Source organism: Anoplopoma fimbria, chromosome 7 (genome assembly GCF_027596085.1).
Source record: "Anoplopoma fimbria isolate UVic2021 breed Golden Eagle Sablefish chromosome 7, Afim_UVic_2022, whole genome shotgun sequence".
Lineage (NCBI taxonomy): Eukaryota > Metazoa > Chordata > Actinopteri > Perciformes > Anoplopomatidae > Anoplopoma > Anoplopoma fimbria.
In genome coordinates, this window is record NC_072455.1 from 5,991,401 (window position 1) to 6,018,178 (window position 26,778).

General features: G+C 40.7%; 3 protein-coding genes across 3 annotated transcripts; 1 reads left to right on the forward strand and 2 right to left on the reverse strand.

Annotated features, from left to right (window-relative positions):
- Positions 1–504: 504 nt before the first annotated feature.
- On the forward strand, positions 505–13,695 carry rin1b (Ras and Rab interactor 1b). The gene is made up of 11 exons (XM_054602029.1): positions 505–648; positions 1,091–1,205; positions 1,430–1,502; positions 1,892–1,983; positions 2,880–3,055; positions 3,376–3,660; positions 4,065–4,614; positions 8,126–8,434; positions 8,966–9,097; positions 9,938–10,107; positions 13,372–13,695. Exons 1-11 carry the CDS (start codon positions 505–507, stop codon positions 13,693–13,695), a joined length of 2,370 nt encoding a protein of 789 aa, XP_054458004.1.
- Positions 13,696–16,234: 2,539 nt separating this feature from the next.
- On the reverse strand, positions 16,235–20,763 carry zgc:101810 (uncharacterized protein LOC493612 homolog). The gene is made up of 9 exons (XM_054602035.1): positions 20,716–20,763; positions 19,647–19,757; positions 18,547–18,705; positions 18,279–18,408; positions 17,919–18,055; positions 17,659–17,808; positions 17,314–17,459; positions 17,074–17,206; positions 16,235–16,405 (listed from the first exon to the last, which is right to left on the reverse strand). Exons 1-9 carry the CDS (start codon positions 20,761–20,763, stop codon positions 16,235–16,237), a joined length of 1,185 nt encoding a protein of 394 aa, XP_054458010.1.
- Positions 20,764–23,803: 3,040 nt separating this feature from the next.
- On the reverse strand, positions 23,804–26,602 carry six7 (SIX homeobox 7). The gene is made up of 3 exons (XM_054602041.1): positions 26,195–26,602; positions 24,316–24,479; positions 23,804–24,011 (listed from the first exon to the last, which is right to left on the reverse strand). The coding sequence occupies exons 1-3, from the start codon at positions 26,600–26,602 to the stop codon at positions 23,804–23,806; spliced, it is 780 nt and encodes a 259-aa protein (XP_054458016.1).
- Positions 26,603–26,778: the final 176 nt, after the last annotated feature.

Below are 26,778 nucleotides of genomic sequence, written 5' to 3' on the forward strand. Positions count from 1 at the left end.
CCCCAAGTTGCTCCCGAAGGCTTGCCATCGGTGTGGACTGGATGTTGCATGAATGTTAGTTAGAGTCTGATGGTGGCACCTTGCATGGTAGCCTGTCATCAGTGTGTGAATGGGTGAATGATATGTAATATACTACTGATTGTAAGTCGCTTTGGATAAAAGCGTCTGCTAAATGACTGTAATGTAATGTGTAGTGCGTAGGTTTCACTTAAGCTTTAGGGGGCACAGTCTGGGCGCAACTCTAAAGGGAAATCTGTATCATATATCATATATACCTATTGCAACCTAACTCATTGACAGAAAAGATACAAAAAGAAAATCTGTTAGCATCACAAACACCTTGTGGTCAACTATTTATTCAGTGTGAAATACAGATTTCATTGCAAAGCTAATCTTGTGATTTCTGTTGTTGAAATAGATGTTTAAACAGGCAAAAAAACAACTACTAGGCCTACTCATCTGCTTGTTTTTGAATAATAACAATAAGTACATCATGTGTTTCAGATGCAGGAGATGGGCGGCACCCATCGAGGCTCTCAGCGGGTCTTCAGTGTTCTGGATCGCCTGCTGCTCACACATCCAGTGTGGCTGCAGCTGTCACTCAAACAAGACTCCGCCCTCTATATCCTGCTTAGGGAGCCTGTCGGGGTACGGACCGGTCAATTATTTCAATCATATGACCTTATCAGTTAAAAGAATACCCCCCAAAATTTGCGGACCTATTGATATTTTAGAGAAACAGGAAGAAAAAAAAAATCTTCATAAAACTGTGGGATTTACCTTATTAAGCTTTAAATTCCCCAATATTTCACCATTTTGGAAATATGAATATTTGCTTTAAAACCTCAGTATTTCAACAAAGACAACAATCATTTTGTTTTTAACTTTGTACACAGCTCTATAGCTCCTCTGAGGCTTCCACCGCACACTGATAGCTAATATTAATGGGATATATCTTGCTATTAATTTGTACATTACATTAATATTTGCACCATCTGTGCCTCCCCCAGAATAATCTGTGAAAAGAAAATATATTTTTAACATCCCTATGCTCTATCCTTGTTTCTGCGGTGGTTGCCGGTGCTTCCAGACCTTTTTGGTGCGTAAATGCAGCTCCAGCCAGAGGAAAGTGCTGTGTTTGAGAGTGACTGCGGACAAAAGTGCCTCCTCTGTTAAGGAGTGCTTCATCTGTGAGGAGGACTCCAGTGAGTATAAAACAAGAGAGATTAGCATTTATCATCCACCGGCGATATATACACAACGCTACATTTATGTGCGGTGCAGTTCACACACTTACTGAAGTAGTGTGGGACAGAGACGATGGGTTCTCCAGATAATTTTCTAGCCGCCATATATTTCCTGTTAGATTTGAACAAGTCTCCCACTGCTTCCACAGCAGTCAGTCATGCTCTGTCTCTTCTTTAACCAGCATTTGCCTTGGAGAACTCAGCGCTGACCTTCCCTGACCTTTGTCGACTGGTGGCCTTCTACTGTATCAGCAGGTGATGTATTATTGTAACTGAAAAGTAAAAAGTATGTGGACAGCTGTGGGCTGATTTGCATGGTTTCCCCCCTAGTTCAAATGAGGGGAATTCCTAATGCTTCAGCACACAATTACATACTAAAGTAAACCTCTGCACAAAGCGAGATCAATAAAGAAATGTTTTTTGGTGGGTAAGAACTTGATAAAACTTTGGGAAAACTTTGGATAAAAGGGCTAAATGACTGTAATGTAATGTAATGTAATGTAATGATTTCATTTATTAAGCTTCAATTTACCCAAAGATGACAGTAAACTTTTGCTCCGCATACCATGCAATTCACCTGGTCACACACATACTCAGGGTTTAATTTGATTTATTTTGGTGTGGATTTTTATTCTCGTCTGCAGAGATGTGTTGCCGTTCCCAATGCAGCTACCGGAGGCCATCGCTAGAGCCACGACACACAGGCAGCTGGAGGCCATCTCACACATGGGACAAGGTACAGTGAAGACCTCTAATCCAAGTACAGACATCCATGTCCCCCTCAGGATGAATTGTCATACCTTTGGTGACCCCCTGAACTGTCATCTAACATCATCAGCAGGACAAAATGTATTTATTTCTATGATCAAATACTTGAAAAACTAATTACAATCCCATCAGCCTCAGTGTTTAGTGCAGATTAGCAGAGATGGTGATGTAAACATACTGTTAAATATATGTTAGCATTGTCACTGTGGGCATTGCAGCTTGTTAATATTTAGCTTTTAGCTCTGAGTTGTCAAATGCTAGCTTCACAAGTTTGCTAGCATACCAACAAATATTGCTCAAAGTTTTATACATTCTTTGTGTAGATAATTATCAATCTAAAGTTGAAGTTGCTCCGTAATGGCTTCTCCTCAGGAAAGTGTATAAAATGGTAAAGAAGTAAAGGAATAAGTGAGTAAGGTAGTGACTGCCAGCTTGCATCTATTTTAACATGCTAATGTACTTATGAAGCAGCAGAGAACGAGGTGTGACTTCAATATGGCAAGAAATGACACAAGTAAGACACAGTGTGTGTCACTGACTGCAGCTCAGAGACAAAAGACTCTTTCTCTCCGTGGTTCTATGAAAGCATAGTTCTCTAGTCAGATAAACTTATATTATACGGCACATATTTGTTTAAATACTGTTTTATGTAAAATGATTAAACGCTAGTTCACAAGCAAGTAAAGTAGCCTGAAAGAGAAAAATAAAGGTTCTATGTGTAACAAGTGAATTATTACCACATTGATCTTGAAATATTTGCAAAACTGCTTCAAACAAACATGAAAAGATCAGATTGCTCTACAGATAATGAATGTATAACTGAAAAACGTTGGTATCCAAACTCTCTTTTTCTCTCTGGACCAGACTTCTGGAACTCACCGACAGCTGCAGAGATCCAAAACGGACCAGTGGACCCGATTCCATCGACCAGCGGCAGCCAGGGTCAGACGTCTGTGGCCCAGGACCGACGTCTGAACCAGGGTCGACCAGGCAAACTCTGCTTCATCAACCCGCTCTTCCTACAGCTGGAGGTCAGCATGGTAAGTATTGGCGGTTGTATGTTTATTTGAGCTCTCTGAGACCATTCAAGGACTCAACTGTTGGTGATTTTTTTGTATTTTAGCTGAATTTAAACTTCACATGGTTTATATAATCAAACAGATTAAGAGAAAAGTCAGTCACAGTTTAAGTTCCTGAGAAGTTCATTGTTTTAAAGTGAAGGACTCAGAATCCATCCTCCTATATGACTGCTAACATAACTACTGTTCACCTTGCATTTCACTTTATACCCTTTGAAAAACAAACGCCACTGGATCTTGTGAGGTGTGAAGGACTGAGTCCACTTTTTTCTTCTCTGCAGCAGCCACAACTCATTAACCACAGTGCCTCCAATAAACGGCACCGCTTCAAGCGCAGCATGCGTCTCCGGCTCTCCGAGTCCTCCATGAACCTGTCCCTGGAGGGGGTCGGCTCCTACTCACCTCCCTCCTCACTGGAGCTGCCCGGCGGGTCGGAGAGGCTGCAGAAGACCGGCGGTAACCCACAGAGAAGAGTTCACCCCGGGGCAGGGGTCCTGAGGAGAACCCCCGCTGTGTCACCGGGTTCTGCAGAGGAAGAGGACGTGATGTCCGTCTATGTGCCACAAGTAAAACTTGTTTACGTCTTTATTTGTCTTTCAGACCATTCCTTTACTTCTATGTGGGACTGTGAGTATTAGGACATTTAGAAAATCCTCTTTACAGTACCAGTCAAAAGTTTGGACACACCTTCTCATTCAACTACTTTGTTGAGCATTTGATTGTTTACCACATAATTCCATGTGTGTTCCTTCATAGTTTGGATGTCTTCAATATTAATCTACAATGTAGAAAAAAAATAACAATAAAAATAAAGAAAAAACATTGAATGAGAAGGTTTGTCCAAACTTTTGACTGGTACTGTACCTCAGCATTCATGTTTTTGGGTGATATTAACAACCATAAATGTCTTAAATTAAACATGCTTTCTTAATGTTTTTAAATCAACTGACTCCTTTCTGTCCTGATCAAGACATCTGCAAATGCGGAGGAGCCTCCACAGGCCCGGCAGCCTATCCGGGCAGAGGAGCAAGGCATCGAGGTGGCGGTTCTGGAGCGCCGCCCGGCTCCATCCCTGGCCGAGCTGGACAGCAGCAGCTCCTTCAGCAGCATGGACGAGGACGACGACTCCGATTCAGATCCGGAGAGCGTGGCCCAGGCCCAGGCTCACTTCTACCAGCGTCCGCCTCTGGTGCGCTCTCGGGGCCGCGGCGGGCTGCACCGCATGAGCGAAGCGTTCGTGTGTTTCTTCGCTCCGGACAAGCGGCTGACGCGACTGGTGGAGGAGCTGTCCAGAGACAGGCGCTCCATCTTCGGGGGCATGGTTCAGGACTTCCTCCTGGCACAGAGAGAGGTGCTGAAATCCCTGGCTTCCTCCTCGTCCTCCTCTTCCTCATCACGCGTGACCTCTGTGCAGCTCCTGCAGGGTCTGCGCCTCTTTCTGTCCCAGGCCAAGTGCTGCCTGCTGGACAGCGGAGAGCTGGAGCCTCCCATTGAGACCCTGGTGCCAGAGAACGAGAAAGGTAACCGAACACAAACCTGGTAAACGTGTCAACACATTATATTTAAATGTGGTCTCCCATGAGTGCATAATCCTTGTGAAGCAGTGCAGTAAACTGCATTTCCACTTTCTTCACTAATTAAAGTAAATGAGTTACTGTAGGTTGAGAAGAGATAGCCTTCCATATATCAACGACATGTTTTGCAGCCTTAGTGCTTGAACAACGTGATGGATGATCCACTTGATACAGCAGAACAACACTGGACAGTTTTAATATACCCAAAATCTGGAAATCAGCCATACAAACATCTCTGAATGACACCTTTGCTTTTTCATGTCTAGACAGAGAAGCATTTCCCAGCTTTTCACATTATGTGCAGCAATTAGTTACAACTAATTGTGGAACTATACACATAAAAAAGTCATTTAAAAAAGTCGTTAAAAAAAATGTTGTATCGTCTGCATATCGAATGAAGCTGACTGCATCTTGTCAACCTCGTGAAATTTCTCGCATTTGTCACATCAAAACGAGGAGACGGAGAGTGCAGCAGGGGACTGCAGGAGGCAGCGAATTGTGAAAAAAAAAAAAAAAAAAAAGAAACTGTACTATTAGAAAACACTGATTCAATAGAGCACGGTGCCAGAGGACGCAGGTCTATGGAAACAGACAGCCTTTTCTCATAAATGGTGGGCTGCCCAGGCTCCAGTGAAAGGCACTGTCAACACAAAGTAGTTTGCGTGGGGGGGGGGGGGGGGATAGAGCCTCACTCACTAAAGCTCTATATTGTCTCTGGTATTTAGACAACAGCATTAGGGAAAGCCCTGTCCCCGACACGCCTGCACTCACATCCATCGCACTCAAAGTGTGATTCTTCTTGTTACTGTAAAGACATCGCAGGCTGCTACTGGAAGGATTCTAGTTAGATCTTTTGACACAGTCCTCTGCGTGGGTTTTTGTCTTTTTTTCTTTACTCCTTTGTGTGCGGCCGAGTGTGTGTGTGTTTGCAGGTAGTGTTTGAGCGTAAATATGTGATGATGGATGGTTGCCTGGCAGTGCAGAGGCTTCGGGGAAGGATAGGAGAGCGGTCGGCCGCTGCCTGCCTTCCTCCCATCCTTTCCTTCCTGCGCTCCGTTTATGATTTATCTCGCATTGCGTCGGTGGGAGGCATTTGCATTTTTCTTTTTTTTTTTCTCCCCCTCGTTTATCATAAAAAGATATCACAGTCCCACGCTCACTTGAAGAGCAGCACGATTCAGGGGAGGGTGGGAGGGAGGGATAGAAATAGGAAGGATACTTTGAAAGTGTAATCAGTTACAGGTCTATGAGTAATAACTGCAAAAAAGTCTGTTTTTTTTCTCAGAACTAGCCAGTAGCCAACCAGGCTGTAGTCGCATTACATGTAATCTGTTACTCTAAAGAGCTGGTGAAAGAGATGGAGGGATGCCGGGAAGGGGGGAGGAGAGGGAGGTGGAGAAACACAGCATGGAGGGCGTGAATGATTAATCACAAGGGGGAATGATGTAGTAAGGTAGATGGGGAGGAGAAGGGGGGGGGGGATTATACAGGAGGGAAACATGAGAGATGGAGAGGAGGATATTGATGATGAGTGGAAAACAGTGAGCACTGGAGGATTGTTACCCACTTAGTCAGGACTGCCCACAGACTGCAGGGGAATCAGTGTGTGCGTGTGTGTGTGTGTGTGTGTGTGTGTGTGTGTGTGTGTGTGTGTGTGTGTGTGTGTGTGTGTGTGTGTGTGTGTGTGTGTGTGTGTGTGTGTGTTTGAGAACATGCATGTGTAGTTTTTTTTTGTATTACACCTCACTGTTGTCAGGCCAAAAATAAAACTGTATCTCGAGAATGTTAGCTCTCCAGGTGCTAAGAAGAATAAACATAATCATGGATAATCAAATGTTTGCCTTTAGGCTCCCAGCATGGAGATAAATATGTAAACTTGTTGACCTCTCAATAATGAAGAGTCACCGTGTATGAAAAGTAATGTAGGATTTTCATACTTTGTGATATTCCCAGATATAAAAACACACTTCCTGAACTTTACATGAGGTGGACAAAAAAAATATTTAACAATCTGATGCAATCCAAAACAGCAGCGCAGCAATAAATTCTACCTTTTTGGGAAAGTTAGAATTGTTTCATTTGTCAAGTCTGCCTCAGAAAGTATTCAGCTGTTGGAGTTTTATTTTTCTTTATTTTTCTTTCCTGTCTTGAGAAACAGTCACAACCATTTCACATTTAGCTTTCTGTTTATTGTAACTAGCTTTTGTGATTTGACACATTCCATGTTATAATAATAATAATAATAATAACTTTATTTATATAGCACCTTTTAAAAACAAGTTTTACAAAGTGCTTTGACAGACCAGCCAGCAAGACAGTGCATAAGAAACGAAATGAAATAACAAGTGACAATCAAATAAACAAGTGACAATCAAAATAAACAAATAAAATAAATAAAATAAATAAAATAAATAAAATAAATAAAATAAATAAAATCAAGTGATAATGGTAAAATATAGTAAACAAATATAAGATAAAATACCAAGACCAAATGAAAATGAACCAATAAAACGACGACATCACATAAAAGCCAATCTATAAAAATGTGTTTTAAGAAGTGATTTAAAAGAGATTACTGATTCTGCAAGCCATGTTGTGTGAATGTTGGTGTCCTCCAGAAATGAAAAGTCCTTATGAAAACAATACAATGTTGTGGGGTTTTTGCCTTTATTGGTTGTAATTTGTATTTAAGAGAACTGTTATTCAGTAAGTTTTCTGGGGACTTAAAGTGATAGGATTTACATTTAAATTTATTTATGGCTGAGCAATATGGAGAAAATCAAATAATCAAAAAAATATATTTTTGACCAAACACCACAATATCGATATTGAGACGGTACTGTAATGTTGGCTATTGGTAAAAAAAAATATTTACGCAATGGGATTTATCAGTAATGTGGATATATTGACATAAGTGAGTAAAAGCAAATAAGAGAGGAGCTAAAACTGGTAAGTTAAGAAAATTACACCAATTTACTGTAATGCAGCCTTTAAAACCAGGAAAAGACAACAACTATGCCAATTATGCTCAAATATAAGACGCTATTTAGCTCATATCAAGATATCAATAAATATCCCAACAGTCAAAATACAAAGTAGAAAACATACAAACACAAGTGTTTGTTTGTTCTGTGGTTGGCTAGTTGGTAAAAGAAAAGGATTCCCCTCCACAGCAGAAGAAAATGTCCTTTGTATTTATTCAAACATTCTCTAAAAAAGGAAGAGAGACATAATTTTCATTGTTGACACTTTATTCAACCTAATAATTCAAAGCAATAACAGCATAGCTCTCTTGGCCTCTTGCCAACGCCTCTGGATATGTAGACACATTTCTCCACCTGCAAATGACAAAACAAATGAAATGCACAAACAACTCTGTCTACAGAAAAAAAAAGCCTCACAATTTTACAAAATTCTCTCGGCCTCAGTCTCAAACAATGAACCCTTCTGTCCTCAGATCTGGCTCTGGAGCGGGCCATGTTCTCCTGCGTGCTCAGGCCCCTGAGGTCCCACCTGGAAAAGGCTCTGGTTGCGTGGCACAATCAGGACGGCACCAGCCAGCGCCTCACCCAGAACATGATCCGTCTGAAGGGGGACGCCGCCATGGAGCAGCTCGGCGTGCGGACCGGCGTCCCCGACAGCCGCGAGGTGGAGAGGGTGAAGCAGAAGCTGCTCCTGATGCAGAGGACGCACTCCCCCATCGACAAGGTGCTACTGCTGCTGCAGGTGTGCAAGTGTGTGCACAAGGCCATGGGGTCCTTACATGGTGAGAACATTTACATTGGTATTTCATTGGATTTTAAGGATCTACTTTATCTTTAAATAGTCCCTATTCAAAAACTACGTAGATTTCAAGTTCATGCATTTACAGATTGAGATGTTCAACTGGAATTATTCCATTATTGCTCTTATGTTTTTCAAGCATACTGTATTCGCTGCTTAAAAGCTTCCTTGAAAAAAGGAATGAAGGTCAACAATTCTTTGCAAAAGCTCCACACTTCAGATATACTGTATCTTTGTGAGCTGGAGCACGACCCGTCTGCTTCTCAGCACGACCTGCTGCAAGTGAATGCATCATCATGTTCAAAAAGTTTAATATTTCAGCTGGCATTTGCAAAGTCTATTTAGCAACATGAAGATGAATGAAACACAGATCTAGCCCAAAAATACTTTTTTCTTTCTCGTTTTCTGTCCCTGCAAATTGCTATAATATATAAATAATTCAATCAAAACCTACTTTAAAAAAACAAACAAAGTAATAACCTTATACTCTCCTGTTGTTATTTACTTTTTACAGGGCAGGAAGTGAGCTGGGAAGACTTCCTGCCGTCGTTGTCCTACGTGATTGTGGAGTGCAACAGGCCTCACATCCTGATAGAGGTGGAGTACATGATGGAGCTGCTGGAGCCCTCCTGGCTCGGCGGAGAGGGTACGACCTAAAGCACTACATGCAGTAGTGATTTACCTTGTACTTGTGCAGGTATTCACATGTGTTGACTTGAGTTGTATGACTTTAGTTTTGAGAGTTTGAAGACTTAAGTTTTTGCTTAACAAAGTCAAAGAAGACTTCCTCCGTTTTGGCTCCAGTGACTCACAACTTCCCTTGGACTCCAGAAACCTGGAAGGTGCCAGCAGCACATTTAGAGATAGAACAGATGTTTATGTTTGTACTTTATATATTGGACCACACACTTTTACTCTATTGGTGTTTACATTTTAAATATATGTGAAATTTAGTGACAAGTGCAGGTTTGGGACTTTTATAGCTGCTGTTGTGGTCAAAATGCATCATAATTACTGATAAATACCCATTTATTTTTTACTCAGAGCCTACTACACTGCCAGTAACTTGGCTGCAAATCAGGATTTTTTTTCACTATGAGTAAATCTGGCATTTATTTTCTCGGTTCACTGATTAATCATTTGTTGAGTGTCAGAAAATAGTGACAAATTCCCACAAAATTGCACTACACCCAAGTTGACATATATTTAAATTGCTGGCCCAAAAAACAAATATATTGAATTATATAATTCACTATAATAGAAAACTAAGAAAACCAGCAAATTCTATTATTTTTCCTAAGAATAATTACTTAATTTGTTATCAATTAATATTCTGTGCAACAACAAGTAAATTAACTAATTAATCAATTCAGCTCTAGATGTTAAATACTTGCGACTAATGAGATTTTGATCATTACATCTGTATTTTTGTCACTTTTACAGTTCTCAGTTGTGTACTCTTTTTTATTATTATTTTTGGTTCCAGGTGGGTACTACTTGACCAGTGTGTATGCCAGCCTGTGTCTGATCCAGAGCCTGGACAGGGAGCAGCCGCTCTCGGGCTGCCTGACCCCGGAGGCCCAGGAGGCGCTGAAGGAGTGGAGCTGCAGACGGAGCCGAGAGGCCCAGAGACAAAAGGAGAACCAGCAGAGTCAGGTCGGTGCTGTGCCAGATGTTTTTTTTTGGGGGGGGTTTGTATTGTAGTAGCACAAGACAGAAACACTTGTAGTGTTACAGCATGTGTGGGTTTGCAGGATATTCTACTTTATAGCTGTCACACATAGCTGCCCTGTGTGAAGAGCTGATTGATGTGCGGAGAGAAGGAAATCAATTTAAAATGTTTTTTATAATAGAATTGCTGTTATTAAAACACAATGCATGTATTTTTGTAATTTACTCTTTACTTTCTAAACGCTCTCAGCGCTTTTTATAACTGTTGATGCTTATGAGAGCTTTTACAGAAGAGAGAGAAGTCACATGATTAGTGATGCTGGAGGAGTAGAGTGATACAGAGCTTCCTAAAATAAAGGCTGGAACCCAAAATGGGTTTCAGGTGGCTGAAACCCATTTTGGGGCGTGGATCAAAACAACCAGTAATAAAAAGTGATTGACAGCTGGTGCTCCTTACGCTCATTTTCTTCGCAGATGTTGCAAAGGTAATAAAATATCTCGGACAGGGCTGGGCCAAATCGAGTTTCCAAATACCTGCTCTAAGTTACTGACTACTGGAACCACAAACCTTTACCTTCACCTTTATTCTTAAAAAATAAATCAACTTCAACCAGGAAGACCCTGCATGATGTAGAGGCAGATCATATCTGTGACTCAGCCATGATCGGACTGATATTTAAGAATGTTAGAAGTCTGTGCAGAGAGGAAAATAAAATGTCAGGTTAATATTGGTTGGCACTTAATAAACTAATGACTCATCTCTCAACTTCTGATGGACCAATCAAGGTCACAATGATAAGAAACATGATTTTTGCAGCTGTAATGGTGAAAACTGTAATCTGAATTTGTAGTTTCTACTTAGAATTGTAATCTGTAATCGTTGTGTGGTCTTAAAGTTGTCTTTAAGTTAAAGCAGTCTTACAATTTGATGAGTCTCTATACAGATCGGATATTAAAAGTCTAGAATACGGCTGGTCGATATGGGCAAAATCTTCTGACAGTATAATTAATTTCATATCTCAATAACAATATATATCACTCTATTCATTTCAATTCAATTAAACTTTAACGGTGAGAAAAGAAATAGAAACCTCAGGGAAAAAAACAGAGGAGGAATCCCTCTCTTAGGATGGACAGAAGTGCAATAGATGTCATGTGTACAGAATGAACAACATAATAGAGTTACAACACAATCAATGTATAGCTAATGTTTTCTGGTAATTCATTATCGAAATCGTCTTTATGAAATAAAAAACATGTTTTTTTTATACTCTTGTGCATATTACATGCTTTGCAAATGATAAGCACTGAGTATTTTCTATTAAGTTTAGAATTTTAGAGCAGAATAATCAGATTTCCGAGAAATTTGAGTTATAATATCAATATAGACGGCATATTTGGGTATCCCGATATCTCGATAAACTATTTAATCACAATATGATTCCATTGAAAGACGATAAATTATCACATTGAATTATTGCCCAGCCCTACTTAATGATTTGTCCTGACATCTTGCCTCTAAACTCCAGTTTCTAGAACTGGAAGAAGTTTCAAACAGACAATCTGTTTCCACATTTCATGATTCAAACACGAACCTGTTTCATGTTTTATTGAAACGGCACAAACGGCAACACACAAACGAGGCGATAATCCACCCAACGAGGTCAGACTTTACATTAATCACGCTGATGGCGATGCAGGCTGAAGGAACATCAGATTATCCTACAGCTGTGACGGTGACAGGTGGGGCAGAACTGGCAACAACGGCCCATATTTGACTCAAAGATGATCTCAGGTATTAACTGCTGCTGCTGTTTGGAAAGTCACGGGCAGCACTCAAATTTCCCAGAGGTCGTGCACAGAGTGAAGATTTTCAGTGGAACAGTAGGTCAAAAGGAAAAACACACCTGGATTTCCCTTCTCTGCGTGCGAACACGTTTGAAATTCATTTTAGGGGATTAGTCTTTAGACATTTTTAGAGGTAATCCGCTGATCTGGGGGCCCGCCGGTTTACGACAGGGCATCCACTACTAATACACCGACTTTTACCTACACTCTCCTATTATCAATCTCCCGGCCACAGATTGGTGAAACGGTCCACCAGATGCCACGGGGTAAAAAAAAAAAAAGAAAAAAAAAAGGCATTGTCATCCACAACGTTTCTGTCTCGTCACGTGGTGCCTCTCCTGGCTTCAAATAGCCGATCTAACTCACCCAGGCAGCCAGATTTTCCACTGACACAGGCGGGATCAGTGAGCCAAGTGCTATGAAGAAGTGGGCGGTCAGATAACATGAAATTTATTGAGCTGCATCTACCCATCGAAGCAGGCAAACACAATATGCACACGGACAGCGAGGAGCTCAGTGACTCTGTAAGTTTTCATGATGGCTGACCTGTTGATTGTTATAGCCGGCGTGTGTGTTTTTTCTTTGTCGTTTTAAGAGCATTTCTAGCCACTTGTGCATCTATGTGTGTGTGTGTGTGTGTGTGTGTGTGTGTGTGTTTGGAAGGGCAGGGGGGGGGGGGGGGGTTGTGTGTTGTTGTGTGTGCAGGTAGGATGTGTTTGTTTGTGTGTGGCTGAGGAGAGGATTCTCTCTGGTTTCTCAAGCTTTGCTGTTTGGTGAAAGGATTATGTTGAGTATGTTTTTCTCTGTGTGTTTTTTAAGTAGAGTTGTGAGGGCGTCTGTAGGTGGCTCAATGTGACATTATATAATAGACCAGGTCAGGTTGCCGGTGAAGTGTTTGAAGAGTGGACAGACTCGTTAGTCGTGTGTTTGAACGCTTTTCTGTGCTTTTGAAAGAAAAGTTTGGATGAAAACTTCACCAGAACACCGAGATAGAGCGAAGCGAGCTTAACGGATTATAGTTGGTGAGTTTGGACGTGGACACGCTGTAGTGGATTAATATCTTGGAGTTTGTCAATGAAGCTGTAACGAGCGACAGAGAAAAGAGCAATTTCACAAAGATGGTTTTTCATTTAAAGCTCTCGGACCCGCTGGTTGTGTGTGTGGGAAGAAAAAGCAATTGCTTCAGAGAGAACGTCTTTTATGAGCTTCATTTTGTCTCATTTATCACAGAGGATTATCAGCCTGTGTGCTCCGCTCGCTCTCCTCCCCCTCCTTTGCCCTCACTCCATAAGCCTCTTGACCTCTGTTTTGCATGAATACAGTATATATATTCACTCTTTTTTTTCTCTCTCTCTCTCTCTCTCTATCTCACCTCCTCCCTCCCTCCCTCCCTCCCTGCAGAGGTGCGTTCGGATACTGTTCCAGGACGGGGAGCGGAGCGCCGTGCGGACGTTGCAGTGGAGAGCCGGGGAGACGAGCCAGGCCCTGGCGCAGCTGTGTGCCGACACTTTCGGCGTGTCCGACCCGCAGCAATACACCCTGTACTGGCGCAGCGGCGGCGAGATGCGGGCCCTGCCGCCTCAGGCCCAGCCCCAGGACCTGGCGGGCCACAGCGAGGGGGGCCCCTCGCTCTCCTACCTGAGGACCGACCACGACTTCAGCAAGATGCGGCGGCTCACCAGAGGTGGCGCCGTGGACCTGAGCGAGTCGGTGTGTGAGGAGTGAGTGGGAGGAATGGAGGAAGGGGGGGAGGAGGAGGAAGGAGCAGGAGAAGGAGGAGGAGGAGATGGATGGTTGCTCTCGCTTTCTCTCTCTTTCTCTCTCTTGTTCTGTCTCTTTTCTCTCCGGCGGTGTGTTGTGTCTCGTCGGCGGTCAGGACTCGCTTTGAAATAAATACCCACAGCTGTTCTCCAGACTCGGAGCAGACCTTTTTAACAGTAAACTCTTTTCCTCAAAGGACCAACGCCACAGAGCACAGCAGGAACCAAACAGTTGTACTATGTACCACTCAGGGTGGCTGCTGGTGTAAAAGGAGTGTACTACTAGTTGTGACATGGGAAAAAAAATGTGTAATAAATGGATTTGTTTTGTTATTTGAAACATGAACCCAGTGTTATACCATGAAGGGATTACATCATTAGCAAACGTGAGGAGGCTCAAATCCAAAGACAAATTCTGTGAGACTACTGTTGCCTGGAAACTAAATCACTTCCTGTACACAAATTGTCCACCGTGGTGATGTAACCCTTTCAGAGTATAGATCTGGGCAAAATATCTAAAAGACACTTGGATGTTTTATTACTTTTTATGTTGGATGGAACCACATTGTTAAAGGTTTTTTTTTGTCGTGCCCCCCTGGAATACAGTTTGACAAAAAGGTGAGATGTGTTCTAGCCAAGACCAAACCTCAATACCAAAGTGACAAAAAAGAAAAACAGATAAAAAAAGAGGCCATTTTGTGATACAACAGGTGTTTTACCTTGAAAGAAATTTCAAGCTCAAAGGAAGCTTTAAAATCAGCTGTTTATTTTAAGAGTCACCCACGGAGAGAATTTTATTTTTGGCTTTTTGAAGAAGAAAAAAAAAGCTCAGACTCTCCTCCCTGCTCGCGTATCCTATTAAGTGTTTTTTGGCAGGTGGAGTAATGGGCGAGTAGGAGGGAAGTGACAGAAAAGCATTGGCTCTCTGTTTTTAAACCATGTGAGAAAAAAAAAACATCACATCGACACACACGAGGCAACCTGCAACAGATTTCCACTGAATGACTTGCGAATGTATTAAAATCTTTTGTCCTTGTCAGACTTTAATCCCTTCATGACTGCATTCATTCCACGTTTCAACTCACCGCTTTTGAGTTCTTCTGTTCCTCTTGGCCGTACTGTAAAAAAAATAACCCCGGACTGGAAGGACAGTCTGACCAATAAAACCAGGACCTCCCGGTGACTGGTAGAATGTAAATGTAAAAGGTCACCAGCTTCTGGTGGCTCCTGCTGCAAGTCATCACTGTCAACTGACTGTTCAACTCAGTGTCATTATCAATTATCATGTTGTGTATTTAAAAAAACTAACCTTTAATTGTTCAAAATTGTTGGGTAGATATCAAGCCTAAGTATGGATTTTCAACATATCTGGAGTTTTTAAATCAGCTGCGGAGGTTCATTTTGAGAACTATGACGTGTTTTGAACATTATTGCATGCTTTTTTTTTTTCATTTAATGTGAAGGTTCTGCGAATGTGGTGCGCGTGAAGCATGTGTTCATTGTGAGAGCTCACTATTTCTTTTTCTTTTTTTCAGTGTGAAAACACATGACTGTATTTTGTCAGGTAACTCAGTATCGCAATAAAAATTGCAATATCTGTTCACAGTGTTTGTTTTCTAGTGGGATTGGATGTCTTGAACGAATTCAACCACCAGGTGGCAGCAAACGACACCCTTTAATGCTTCTTTTAAACTACCAGCACCCTTAAATGTGCTGTTTATTCAAGAGCTGTGGTTTATAATGTCGACATCCCCAAAAAATTGATATTTTAGCTTTTTATTCCAGCTTTTCACAAATCAAAGAAAGAACTGCTCACTTTTTACACAACACTTTATTAGCATGTTTGATCAAATTTATTTAAAAGTTATTTAAAAAATCCTCATACATCTGACTAATAAAATATTAGGACCCATATTGCCCAAATGCAAAGTAAATATCCAGACAAAGAATTTCTTTACAATCTTATGGTAGATTACAATCAGCTAGAAAGCGTCTTTGTCCCTGGTTTATTATTATTAACCATTTTAAACATTTCACATTTACTACATCAGTCTTTGGCATTTCCCAGCATACATTAACATAACTTTCCTATTGCTTCCAGTAGCCTTTTACAAAGCACAATATAAGGGTTTCACTTTTTCATTGGATGTTGCAAAATATTTTCATTCTTGGGAGAAACAACGTCCTCAATTTGATGATTAAGTGGTCACTGTGTATATTAGTAAGAGATGAAGTAATGGTTAAGTCTATGAAATGTCAGAAAACAGTCCAAAACGCAAACATTTCCACTTTAAAAATTATATAAACAAAGAAAAGACTTTTTGTCCACTAATTGATTAATCTCAAAAATGTTTCAGCACTAGCAGAAATGAAGGAGCGCCACTTTGTGTGGCGTACATAAAGTACAAGCTCTTTCATCCAGTATGCCAGGCTTTAAGAGGTGAGAAGTTCATATAAAAGCTGAAATATCTGGATCATGTTTTTTTCATTTACAGGTTGTATTTTTATCTGACTCCACCTCCCAGTTTCTGCAGCACCCCCAGGCCTTTCTCCTCGTACTCCGCCCTGCTCAGCCAGAAGGAGTCCTTGTCCTTCATGATGTTGGCCAGCACCGCACCGCCCAGGAACACCATGTGTTTACGACGGGGAGGGTCCTCGATGCGGATGGGAAACTTCTACACAAGTGAGGAGAAAAGAGAGGAGAGGCCATTTAAACTTTTTGCTCTATCTATGATTTTATATGTCACCCTGTGTTTGTTAGTTAGAGAACCAGATAAAACTGCTCCTACAAACGCAGTAGGAAAACTTCTTTAGAAATAACATCAAAATAATCCTATTAACAAAACATATTCTCAATATACATTTTTTTTGGAACAAATATTACAGTATAATATTGGGTTTGAATTGGCAGATTTTTCTTTCATTTTAACATTTTTGTTATCAAAATAATGAAACCCAAAAGTTGATTGAGTTTATAGACAGATTATTCTTGCCAAATACAATCCCATCACAATGTCCAGTTACTTTCAGCCTTCATAATGATCATGTGATGTGGTCAAAAGCTCCAGAACAAGCAAGAAAGTTGACCTCAGGCTAAGATTGCTTTGTCAAATGCAATTATTATTACAAAAATAGTAAAAGAGCTCTACTGTCAATGCTATGTAACATTTCTTAAATTGATGAAAAATGTTTTTTAACATTGTTTTTATGATAATTATGCAAAGGTTTTAACAGTTGTAGACAATAACCTAATCTAACATTGTGGTGCTCATGTGTTTTAATAAGCTGTATCTCCACTGCATCATTCTCCAGAAATATTTTCAGTGGATACTAAAGTTCTTACCGATAGTTTCTTAGTGTCTCCATCCAGCACCCTCTCCAGGTAGAGCTGCTTGATCTCTCTCTCTAGTCTGGAAGGAAGTCCCGGGTACATGGTGGTCCCTCCTGACAGAACTATGTGCTTATAGAAGTCTGGCCTGCACCAGAAAAAAAACAACAGTTGGGAGATGGGAAAAGGACTTGTCTACATTTCAATGTGTCTTCTTTAGGGTATTAGTACAGACAGCAGAGAAGAGACTCAGACCTGAGGTCTATGTCTGCAGCCTGGATGGTGTTAAAGAGCAACTCCGCCACTCCTGCTCCTTCCACGTTAATGAGATGAGGCTGGAAGAGAGCTTCAGGGGCCCCAAACCTCTCTCCGCCCACCTTTACCTGTCGGCCGTCAGGGAGCTGCACCACAGAAAGGAACCAACTTTAGCTTTGTAGAAAAAACAACAACATGGCAGCAGCATGCCACAATGTATTTACTTAAAGAGCATCAAAAATATGTATAATTCTACTAATAGTGACACTAAAAGAATAGTTTGATAATTGGGAAAATACACTTTATTTTCTTGCCAATTTTCTGGGATTTAGTTCTTCTACATACCGTGAACGTCTCCACCAGGTAGGTGGTCTCTAGGGCCAGACGCTGCTCCTGCTCGATGTTGTATCCCACATAGCAGAGCTCCTCCTTCAGCATACGCACAGTCTCAAAGTCGGCGGTGTGGTTGAAGGCATAGCCGCGGAGAAGCAGGAGCTGATGGCGGGAAAGTTAAACGGTGAGTGGTTTTGCTTTTTATCTTTTATGCATCTTTTCCCTCATTTCTTCTTCATGTGCAATATTGAGCTGAGAGTCTCGTGGCTCACCTTGATGAGGTACCGTGTGATGTCACGTCCTGCGATGTCCAGTCTGCGTGTGAGGTGGGGTAAAGAAAAGCCCTCGTACACTGGACAGATGTGGGTGACACCGTCCCCTGAGTCGAGGACCACACCGGTCAGCAAACCTGTAGACAGGATCAATTACCAAAATATTATTTAATGAAACATTTCCAATAAGCCTGGAGGTCTGACAGAACAGAAAAGAGAAGTTATATATTAGATTTGTTGTCTTTTTAACACTGAAACCTGACATTATCACAGTTTGCTCTCAGAAACAACAAATCAGAGAGTTAATATGAACAAATTATTTTAAACTACTACATATTTATCTATGATTTGATGTCTTACCCTGAGCATACAGAGTGAGCACAGCCTGAATTGCCACATAAATGCCGTGGAACTGGTACTTCTCAAACATGACCTCCGTGATCTTCTCCCGGTTCTTGATGGGGTTCATGGGCGGCTCGGTCAAGAGGATCTTGAAGAGGAAACAAAAAAAAAATACAAACTGAGTCTTTTATTCTTTAAAAGGTTTTCCAGGCATGGAATGAAACAAGTACAACTTGTTTTGTTAAATAAGTTAATTCAGCACAACATCTGCCCAGCTGTGTTCTACCTTGCATTCTGACGGGTTGATGTCCAGGCGCTCGGGGCCGAAGGTGTAATCCCACAGGTGGAGCATGTCTTCCCAGCTGCGCACCATCCCGTTCTCCATCGGGTAGGACACCTCCAGCATGGAGCGGCATTCGCTGGCCTCATCGCCCACCATCAGGTCCTGGTGGGAGAGAGCAGGAGGGGTTCAGCAACGGGATAAGAGCTGACCTTTCTGTAAAAAGTCTGTTTATTTATCTTTTTATAAATACAGAATTAGGATTTTTTTTTCTTATGGAAAGGGGAAAAGTTGTAAAGTGTTTATAGTTAGTCTGTAACTGTTCTGTGTTTCCCATGCTTTGTTCCAAAAGGATTAGGACTTTGTATTTTTTTCCAAAATTTCACTCCTGGTGCCAAAATGATATCTTAATTTGGCACAGATGCAATAAAAATACTTTTTACAAGAACATATTTCGGGGAATATATAAGTGTATACATTTTTATTTATACAAGAACTTTGTCATAATATAGTAGTTAAATCAGGTTATGGATATTCAGACTAACAATCCAACTGATGACAACTTTTGATACTTGATGCCACAAACACATTTCGGTCTGTGTTTAAATACGATTTAAGGTGGTTTTAACAGATCTTACTTAGGGGGAAAAGGAAAGTGTATTTTACAAAAAAAGACAGACAAATATCTTCTAAACTATAATGTATTTTCTACACTCTGCTGTGGATTATATAACGAAGCCTCCTGCTCCACATAATCTGTGTGCAGTCCTGTGAGGATTACAGGGAGTAAACGTCTGAATGCTTGGCACAACCTAAGGTTACGTGAGCTGAACTTAACTGTGTCTTATGAGCGACTAACAGGTGTACAGTCCTAAGACACGTTGATACGTTTGAGCTGAGAGGTAAGAGGAGCCAGAGGACAAGAGGCAGGTCAGGTTTTTAATGAGTTTAGCAAGTCTTACAGTGTGTGTTCAGACTTACCAGACAGGCATTCCCTTTGCTTTGAATATATAATACAACCACATAAAGATAGTTTTGTTGACAAATAGATACACAGAAGATTGAGCGGGGAAAATATGCAAAGCAAGACATTAAAGTAATCCCACCTTTATCACAATGTTGCCCACTTTGGTGTTTGATCGTATGATTGGTCGACCCACCATGGCGGGGAAGATGTGGTCGGGGAAGTTGGATCCAGCAAAGCCACACTTGACAAACTGGGGAGGGATGTGAGAGTGAAACATGCCAGAAGATTTATTTTTTATGTGTGAATAAAGTTCTAGTTTTTTTGTACGTTAACTGAAACTGAAAGTTTGTTTTGTGCAGCCATGAATTGATGCCACACATTAATTGTAGTCCTGCACTAAATCCTTTTGTAATGGATCATTTCCATTCATCATTCAAAAATCAGTACCATTCAGTTTAATCTTGCTTAATCTGTCTGTCCTAGAGTGTATTATTATGATGCATTTAGCAGATTATTTAGCAGAAACCGCAAATGCAATTCCATTCCATTTCTAAAAGCATGCATATTAACTCATTTGGCAAGCATGGGGAAATAAGTGTATTATTGCATTGCTTTTTTGCAATACACTGTTGCTTCCTGCCTGTTATTACTAAACCTCATCCCACAGTGTCTCAACTTGTCTCTGCGGCCATGGACACATTCCTTAGCCTGAAGGGATGCAATGCATTCCAAAGAGAGGCAAGAAATACGACACAACCAGTTTCTGACTGCAGGTATTGTATATTACTCATGTTTGTCAACACATATATCAGTATTTACATTCCACAATACAGTATTAAAGAGCCACTCCGGATGTTTTAGTATCTCAAATCTCGCTTCCTGCTTTTCATCCAATTGATGCTCAGTTCAAAGCATCGCAACCATGTATGGCTGCATGTGCACATTAGAGGCAGAGAGACAAGTCCAGACAGATGTGGAATCAGGCTGCAGTTTGCACACAGATTCACACCCTTTGGATGACAACTAGAAGTAATCTTTTTTTAAACCCACTTTGAAATAAAACAGATGTTTAACACAGCTGGTGTAGGTTTGCATGAGACAGGTTGAAGATAACACTTTGAATACAAACTATAAGTTACTGGAAAAGGAAAAAGACAATAACCAGTGATGTTAACAGAATGGTATAATACAAACACTACTGGACTTACCCCTGTCCCATTGTCACAGACCACCACTTTTCTCCCCTCGCTGTCCATGCTGAAACAGATACAGCTCTAGATACTCCCTCCTGTCAGGACAGGGGGTCTAACTAACAAATGACAAATCCTAGACTATAATGCATGCATGAATTTAGCAGTGGCTACAACTGACAGGTAAGCAGTCTTCCAGCTACTCCTTCTAGCGGGGGCGGGATTGCTGAATGTGTGGACACCCATTTTTCTGTGATCAGGAAAAAGGGGGAGGACCTACACTTTTTTAAGGGAAACAGGTGACTTTTTGAAGGAGACTAATCCTTTTTAAAGTTGTCATTTCCCTACCCGGCTCATTTTGCAACAACAAAAAAAGTACATTTGCTCCATTAATTATGTAAATTGTCCATACTCTGTCCAATTCTATTGACACATTTATATACTTCTGTTTATTGTAATTATATAACACTGAAAATGATAATACTTGTATTAATCTTATTATACTATCAAATGTATGTGTCTTTTTTAAGATAAAAATTTTCCACTGTTTTTGGTTAAAAGTTTTTTCTTCCTTGAGAAAAGTAGCCTATAGGCTAAATAGTAGAACAGCAACAAAATTGTATGGAAATATATATGTGTATTTTATTTTATTATGATGTGATGAAATTATAAAACTAATCACTATATTTTATCTTGTTTTGTTTATTTATATATTTCATATGAATTAATGATTTTAAAATTTAATTTATCATTGTTATTTCAAATTATTGAATTGAAACTTTTATCATTGAAGGCTACTTTCTGGCTACTTCCGGCCGCCATCTTTGTTTGGTTTAGGAAACAGTTGCAACTCCTGAAAAGGTAAAAATACTCTAAATTGTGCAGCAGAAATAATATGTTTTTGTTTAAACTGGGTAGAAGACTATTTGTGGAACCTGGGAATGTCCTTAAAAGATTGGTGAGTGTTTGTTTTGTGTGAATTTTATATTATACAAAAGATAAAAGTGACTTGAAAGTTAGTGTAACATTGAATGCGTGATTATAGAAGAACTAAACTAGCGCTTAAGTCTTGTCTGTGAAAAGCTCTGATAAAACCACTTTGTTCTACCAAACTTTACCCAACAACAGCCAAGTTATGCTAACGCTAACTAGTGAACATAGTGGAGCATTTAGCAGCTAAAGAACCATGATATTTCCCCCTGGAAACTAAATTCAGCCAAAATGAGGGTCAATATTGGACTTATATCCATTTGGTGCTGGCTAAAAACTGAATTACCAATGTTGCTCTGTGTCTGCTGGATGTAAAAGTAGTTTGCTTGCATGCTAATATGTGAATGTAGTTAATGTGTGAGCTTGTTATGCACATTACCACAGGTGGCATCATGTCTGTAATTAGAGTATATTGTCATGTAGCTCTGCTTTTGTCTCTGTTTAACTTATTAAATGTACATTTAAGTTCAGGGCTTTATTCAGAAATTAATTAGCACAGAGTGCGTTCCCTTTTAGTTGTCCCTTACGTTAAATGGACTTGATGACAACGTGATCAACAACCTTTGCAATTTCATACTGTTAGAATTTACACCCTATATCAAAATCTTAAAAATATAACTTTTCAAGTAAAATGTAAATCAATGTAATTACATTTTCAAAATTTTGGTTGGCATTTGGCGTTCCCAAATAAGCTTATATTCGTAAAATATGAAACATTTCTACTGGATTGTTGGATTAATTCATGTTGGACTTTTGATTTCTATCATCGGTGTTCATGAAGCCAATTTAAGGGACACTCCGGTTAAAGTGAACTGAATGGACTGTATGTGCCCCTTAATTTGAGTCTTGTCACACATCATTGCTGTACTGTATTAACACAGTGTTGAAGTCATAAATACAGTGAGTCAGTATAACTTTGGATAAAAATAGGTTCATTTATTTACATAAAACATTTACAAAATACATATTTTCATTGCAGTAATGTGTTATGAGAAATGATGGTTGTAAGAAAGACAGCAAACAGGCCTTTGAGTGTGTCTTTCCGACACAAGGACACAATCGTAACCCAATAGGTCTCAGTGTTCTCAAATGTAATAGGCACATTGAGTTAAGACCGGTTATTAGTGCTTTACATTCTCGCTGTCTCGACTTTTCTGTTTCAGCTCCTGCAGGAATTCATCAGAGCAGCTCAGGAGCGTTTACAAAAAAAACCCTACATATTTCAAACAGTAACCAAAAGAGGAGTGAACAGGTAAAACAAAGCTGGTAACAAAATGGTTTGTATTTTAAGCAGCACATTTGCATCATTAGTTACATAGAGTCTGTCCAAACTTATGCTATGGTTTGTTTTTTGCATTATAAAAAGTGATGCCCTTAGTTCCTTTTTAAGGCAGTGAAATGTGTTTAATTAGTCCGTCACTACATGCACATAATAACTTGATTACTCTGAATAACAAGATGGCTAAAGTTGACAATTTTCTTAATAGGGCCAACTTTGGAGATTTTTCAAACTGTCTCTTTTTCATGTTGATTTGCTTCAACTTCATTAACACCCACATCTCACATAAGTTTAATGATGGAGCTTAATTCTAGGTGATGCCTTTGCTAATAGGTAGTTTAATGTTTAAAATATGCCAATTATATTGTTTGCATGATCGTTAGCATATTGCTTTAGTCTGAAGATAATAAAGTTATTAATGTGCATGTAAATGTAGTGACATATATTAAAGCCTACTCAAGGCATTGTTCATTGTGTCCTCACAATTTCCATACAAATGAGTTAGCTTAAATAATGACTATTAGAAGTTGATCTATCCAAAAATATTGACTGAAACCAGTATCAAAACTTGAAATATTATTACTTACAATATCTAAACACCATGATCAGCAGTAAACTAGTTAATTTAACAGTCCAAGTAATGTGCCATGGTGCTTTTGTTTTAAGTGCATGTTGTTTTTGCATATCATTGCCTCACAATGTCCGCTCACAGCCACATCCAGTGGCCCCATCCTCCTCCCAACGAGAGCACCTCAGTCAGTTCAAGTGTCTCTATCTGGGGTCTGATGATAGACGCTGCTCTCGCCTCCTCTGCAGGGAACGAGAGCGTTGATCATCTCAAGACTCGAACTCGCTGTCGCTGCTGACGGAGATATCTGGGGTGGAGGCTCCCGTTCCTCTTCGCTCGTCCGTGCTGCAGTCGCTGGCCGTCGGGCTGCCCAGGTGGCGAGGAGAGGGAGGCAACAAGTGGGGGTGATGGCGGCGGTCCTGGAGGGAGCCATCAGGTGAGCTCCCAGAGGGCAAGTGGGAAGAATCCTGCTGCATTCTGGGTGGAGGGAGAGATGAGAAGCATTAGTTTGGGCCTAACAGTGCATGTGCTGGAGCTGCTCTTCAGGCAGATATTAGTATTCAATACATACATTGGAGTTTTTCTCCCTTACTTTGCCTCACCATATCTGTTGTTTGCCTTTTAACAGACCTTTTTTTACACCGAGCCACTAGTTCTCAGAAATTGTTTGTACGAGAAAAACGTTATTTATAACTTTTCGAGTCACCATGAGCCCATTTATCCTCCTCTTTTCCCATTTTTAGTCTTAATGAAACATCATCATATGTTAATCTTGACATACCTGTTCTTTGCGGACGCAGCACGGTCTCTCTGGCGGCGGTTCTTGAACCAGTTGCCGACCTGTGTGGGTGTGAGTCCCGTGGCCTGGGCCAAGTGGCGTTTCCTGGACGGGTTGGGGTACGGGTCTTGAAGGTACCACTCTCTCAACAAACTGCGAGTTCTTTCCTGGAGAGCACATAGAAATACATGGAATATTTAGGTTTCCACTCATTTGTTTTGTTATATATCATCTCCTGTTAAGTAGACAATACAAAGTACACTCTATTAGCAGGGAATAACACTCTGAAAAGACACCATATGGTATTTTGATATCATCCTATTACACCACAATAATCTTATCACTCTCATATGACGCTCAGTATAATTGCATTAAATTGGATTTATGAATACAGTAGATGATTACAATCTACATTAGAAGTATAGATAACAATTTATTGCCACTAAATTGGATCATGTTAAGGGGCTTACTAGGCTGTCGGGAGACTATCCCTCCTGAGGTTTGGAATTAAAGATTAACTACCCTTATGGACAATACTTCACCCCGCCACATGAGGGAGGTCACACACACAAACACCCAACTTAACTTTTGAATCCTTAAAGATCTTTCGTTTCTTGTGTAACAGATTATCATAATGGTCATAAATTCAAATGATAAATACAATCTATTTGCTTTGAAAAGAGCCAATAATGATCTGAGACACACACACAAAAATCAATGTTTCCATATATTTCTGTATACACATGGTGCCCCAGTTGCACCGGCAGTCTAAAGGCAAGTAACTGAAAATGTTGCTGTCAAACATGACAATGATTTTCTATATTGGCTCCTGGATTGCAGATAGATGGCTCATTTACTCATATAGAGTATCGCTCATACTGTGTTTTTATATTTGAAAGAAGTATGTACTAATTCAAATAAGAATAAACTCTAAAGAACTCTGCAGAAATCTGGCCTTTGCAGGTGCACACAGTGCATGTTACAGCGGTGAACATAGAATACAAAACAAGAAGAAAATTATGCTGAAATTACACTTTTAGTTTAAGAACACATACAGGTAAATAACATGTGTGACATCATATAAAGTTGGTATAAGATATATGAGACAAATATGGGTAGACAAAACAAATCAAGAAAAAGAACATGATGTAACCACTTATGGTTTTACAAGCTGTGCTGGAATCAGTGCTTAAACTACTAATATGTCATCTTTAGGAGCCACAATCACTTTGCCTGAACTAGTTTAAAAGTGTTTCAAAGCATGGATGTCCTGATTTATATGAGATTTCTGATCTTGCAACAGTCCACCATGTCTAAAAGTAGTTTAGTAGACTTCACTTGCAGAGGGATAACCTCAGCTCTGACCATTATCATCTTAAGAGCTCAAAGAGCAGGCTGCTCCATACAGCAGGTTAAAAAGCACCTTAAGAGGAGAGTTTAAAATGTTAAGATGCACTTTCCTATAGTCTAAATGCATGTTATAATATGATGGTGATCAGCTTAAAGATGAGCAGCATTAGTTTGGGCCTAACAGTGCATGTGCTGGAGCTGCTCTTCAGGCAGATATTAGTATTCAATACATACATTGGAGTTTTTCCTCCCTTACTTTGCTTCATCATATCTGTTGTTTGCCTTTCAACAAACCTTTTTTTTTTTTTTTTTTTTTTTTTTTTTTTACACCGAGCCACTAGTTCTCAGAAAATGTTTGCACGAGAAAAACATTATTTATATTGATTTCCATTATTTATGAGTGTCCTGATCAATACACATTTTCTCCCAAAGCCTGAGGGAACACGTGGGGTTTCCAAAAACTGTCAAAACTGCACCACCCTGTCAGCAGCAGCAGCCATGTGGGGTCCAGATCCACCACAACAACGCGTACCTTAAAGCAATGCGTCTTCTGCTCCCCGTCCCAGATGGTGCGGGGCAGGGGGAACTTCTTGCGGATCCGGTACTTCTCCACCGGGCCCAGCGGCCGCCCACGGAGCCTCTCGGCCTCTCGGTAGTGCGCGTCCAGCCACAGGTCCTGGAGCTTGGCGTGGGACTCGCGCGTAAAGCGGTGGCTCTGGAGGATCTGGTAGAGACCCTCGAAGTTCCCACCGTGGAAGGCGACCAGCGCTCTCGCTCTCATCACGGACTCGTGTCGGTTCAGAGCTTCCCCCGCGGAGCCCGGCACGGCCGCCGGCAGGGACCAGAGGAACCTGCCGAGGCGCTCGATGTCCCCGGTCTCCTCCAGGTTCTCACACACCCGAGCGACCTGGTCCGGCGTGAACATCGGCAGCGGGAACATCTCGGGAAGGTGCTTCTTCCTTCTCCTCCTCTTCTTCTTCTTCTTCTTCTTCTTCTTTTCTTCTTCTCAGTAGCTCACCAAAGAAGCTATGAAATGTTGGCGAGGGGGCATCAAGTGATGTATCCAACCGTGCGTAACGCTCCGTGCGTAACGCTCCGTGCGTTTTTTTTGGTTTT

Bases quoted from the DNA above. Each gene is read 5' to 3' on its own strand.
- rin1b (XM_054602029.1), top strand. From the start codon at position 505: ATGCAGGAGATGGGCGGCACCCATCGAGGCTCTCAGCGGGTCTTCAGT. The intron at 3,661-4,064 runs GTAAAACTTGTT...GTCCTGATCAAG, and splicing joins TGTCCGTCTATGTGCCACAA to ACATCTGCAAATGCGGAGGA. The intron at 4,615-8,125 runs GTAACCGAACAC...TTCTGTCCTCAG, and splicing joins GGTGCCAGAGAACGAGAAAG to ATCTGGCTCTGGAGCGGGCC.
- zgc:101810 (XM_054602035.1), bottom strand. From the start codon at position 20,763: ATGGACAGCGAGGGGAGAAAAGTGGTGGTCTGTGACAATGGGACAGGG. The intron at 17,460-17,658 runs GTATGTAGAAGA...TCTGTGGTGCAG, and splicing joins ACCTGGTGGAGACGTTCACG to CTCCCTGACGGCCGACAGGT. The intron at 16,406-17,073 runs GTAAGAACTTTA...TCACTTGTGTAG, and splicing joins GAGACACTAAGAAACTATCG to AAGTTTCCCATCCGCATCGA.
- six7 (XM_054602041.1), bottom strand. From the start codon at position 26,602: ATGTTCCCGCTGCCGATGTTCACGCCGGACCAGGTCGCTCGGGTGTGT. The intron at 24,480-26,194 runs GTACGCGTTGTT...TGTGCTCTCCAG, and splicing joins AGAAGACGCATTGCTTTAAG to GAAAGAACTCGCAGTTTGTT. The intron at 24,012-24,315 runs GTATGTCAAGAT...CCCTCCACCCAG, and splicing joins GCTGCGTCCGCAAAGAACAG to AATGCAGCAGGATTCTTCCC.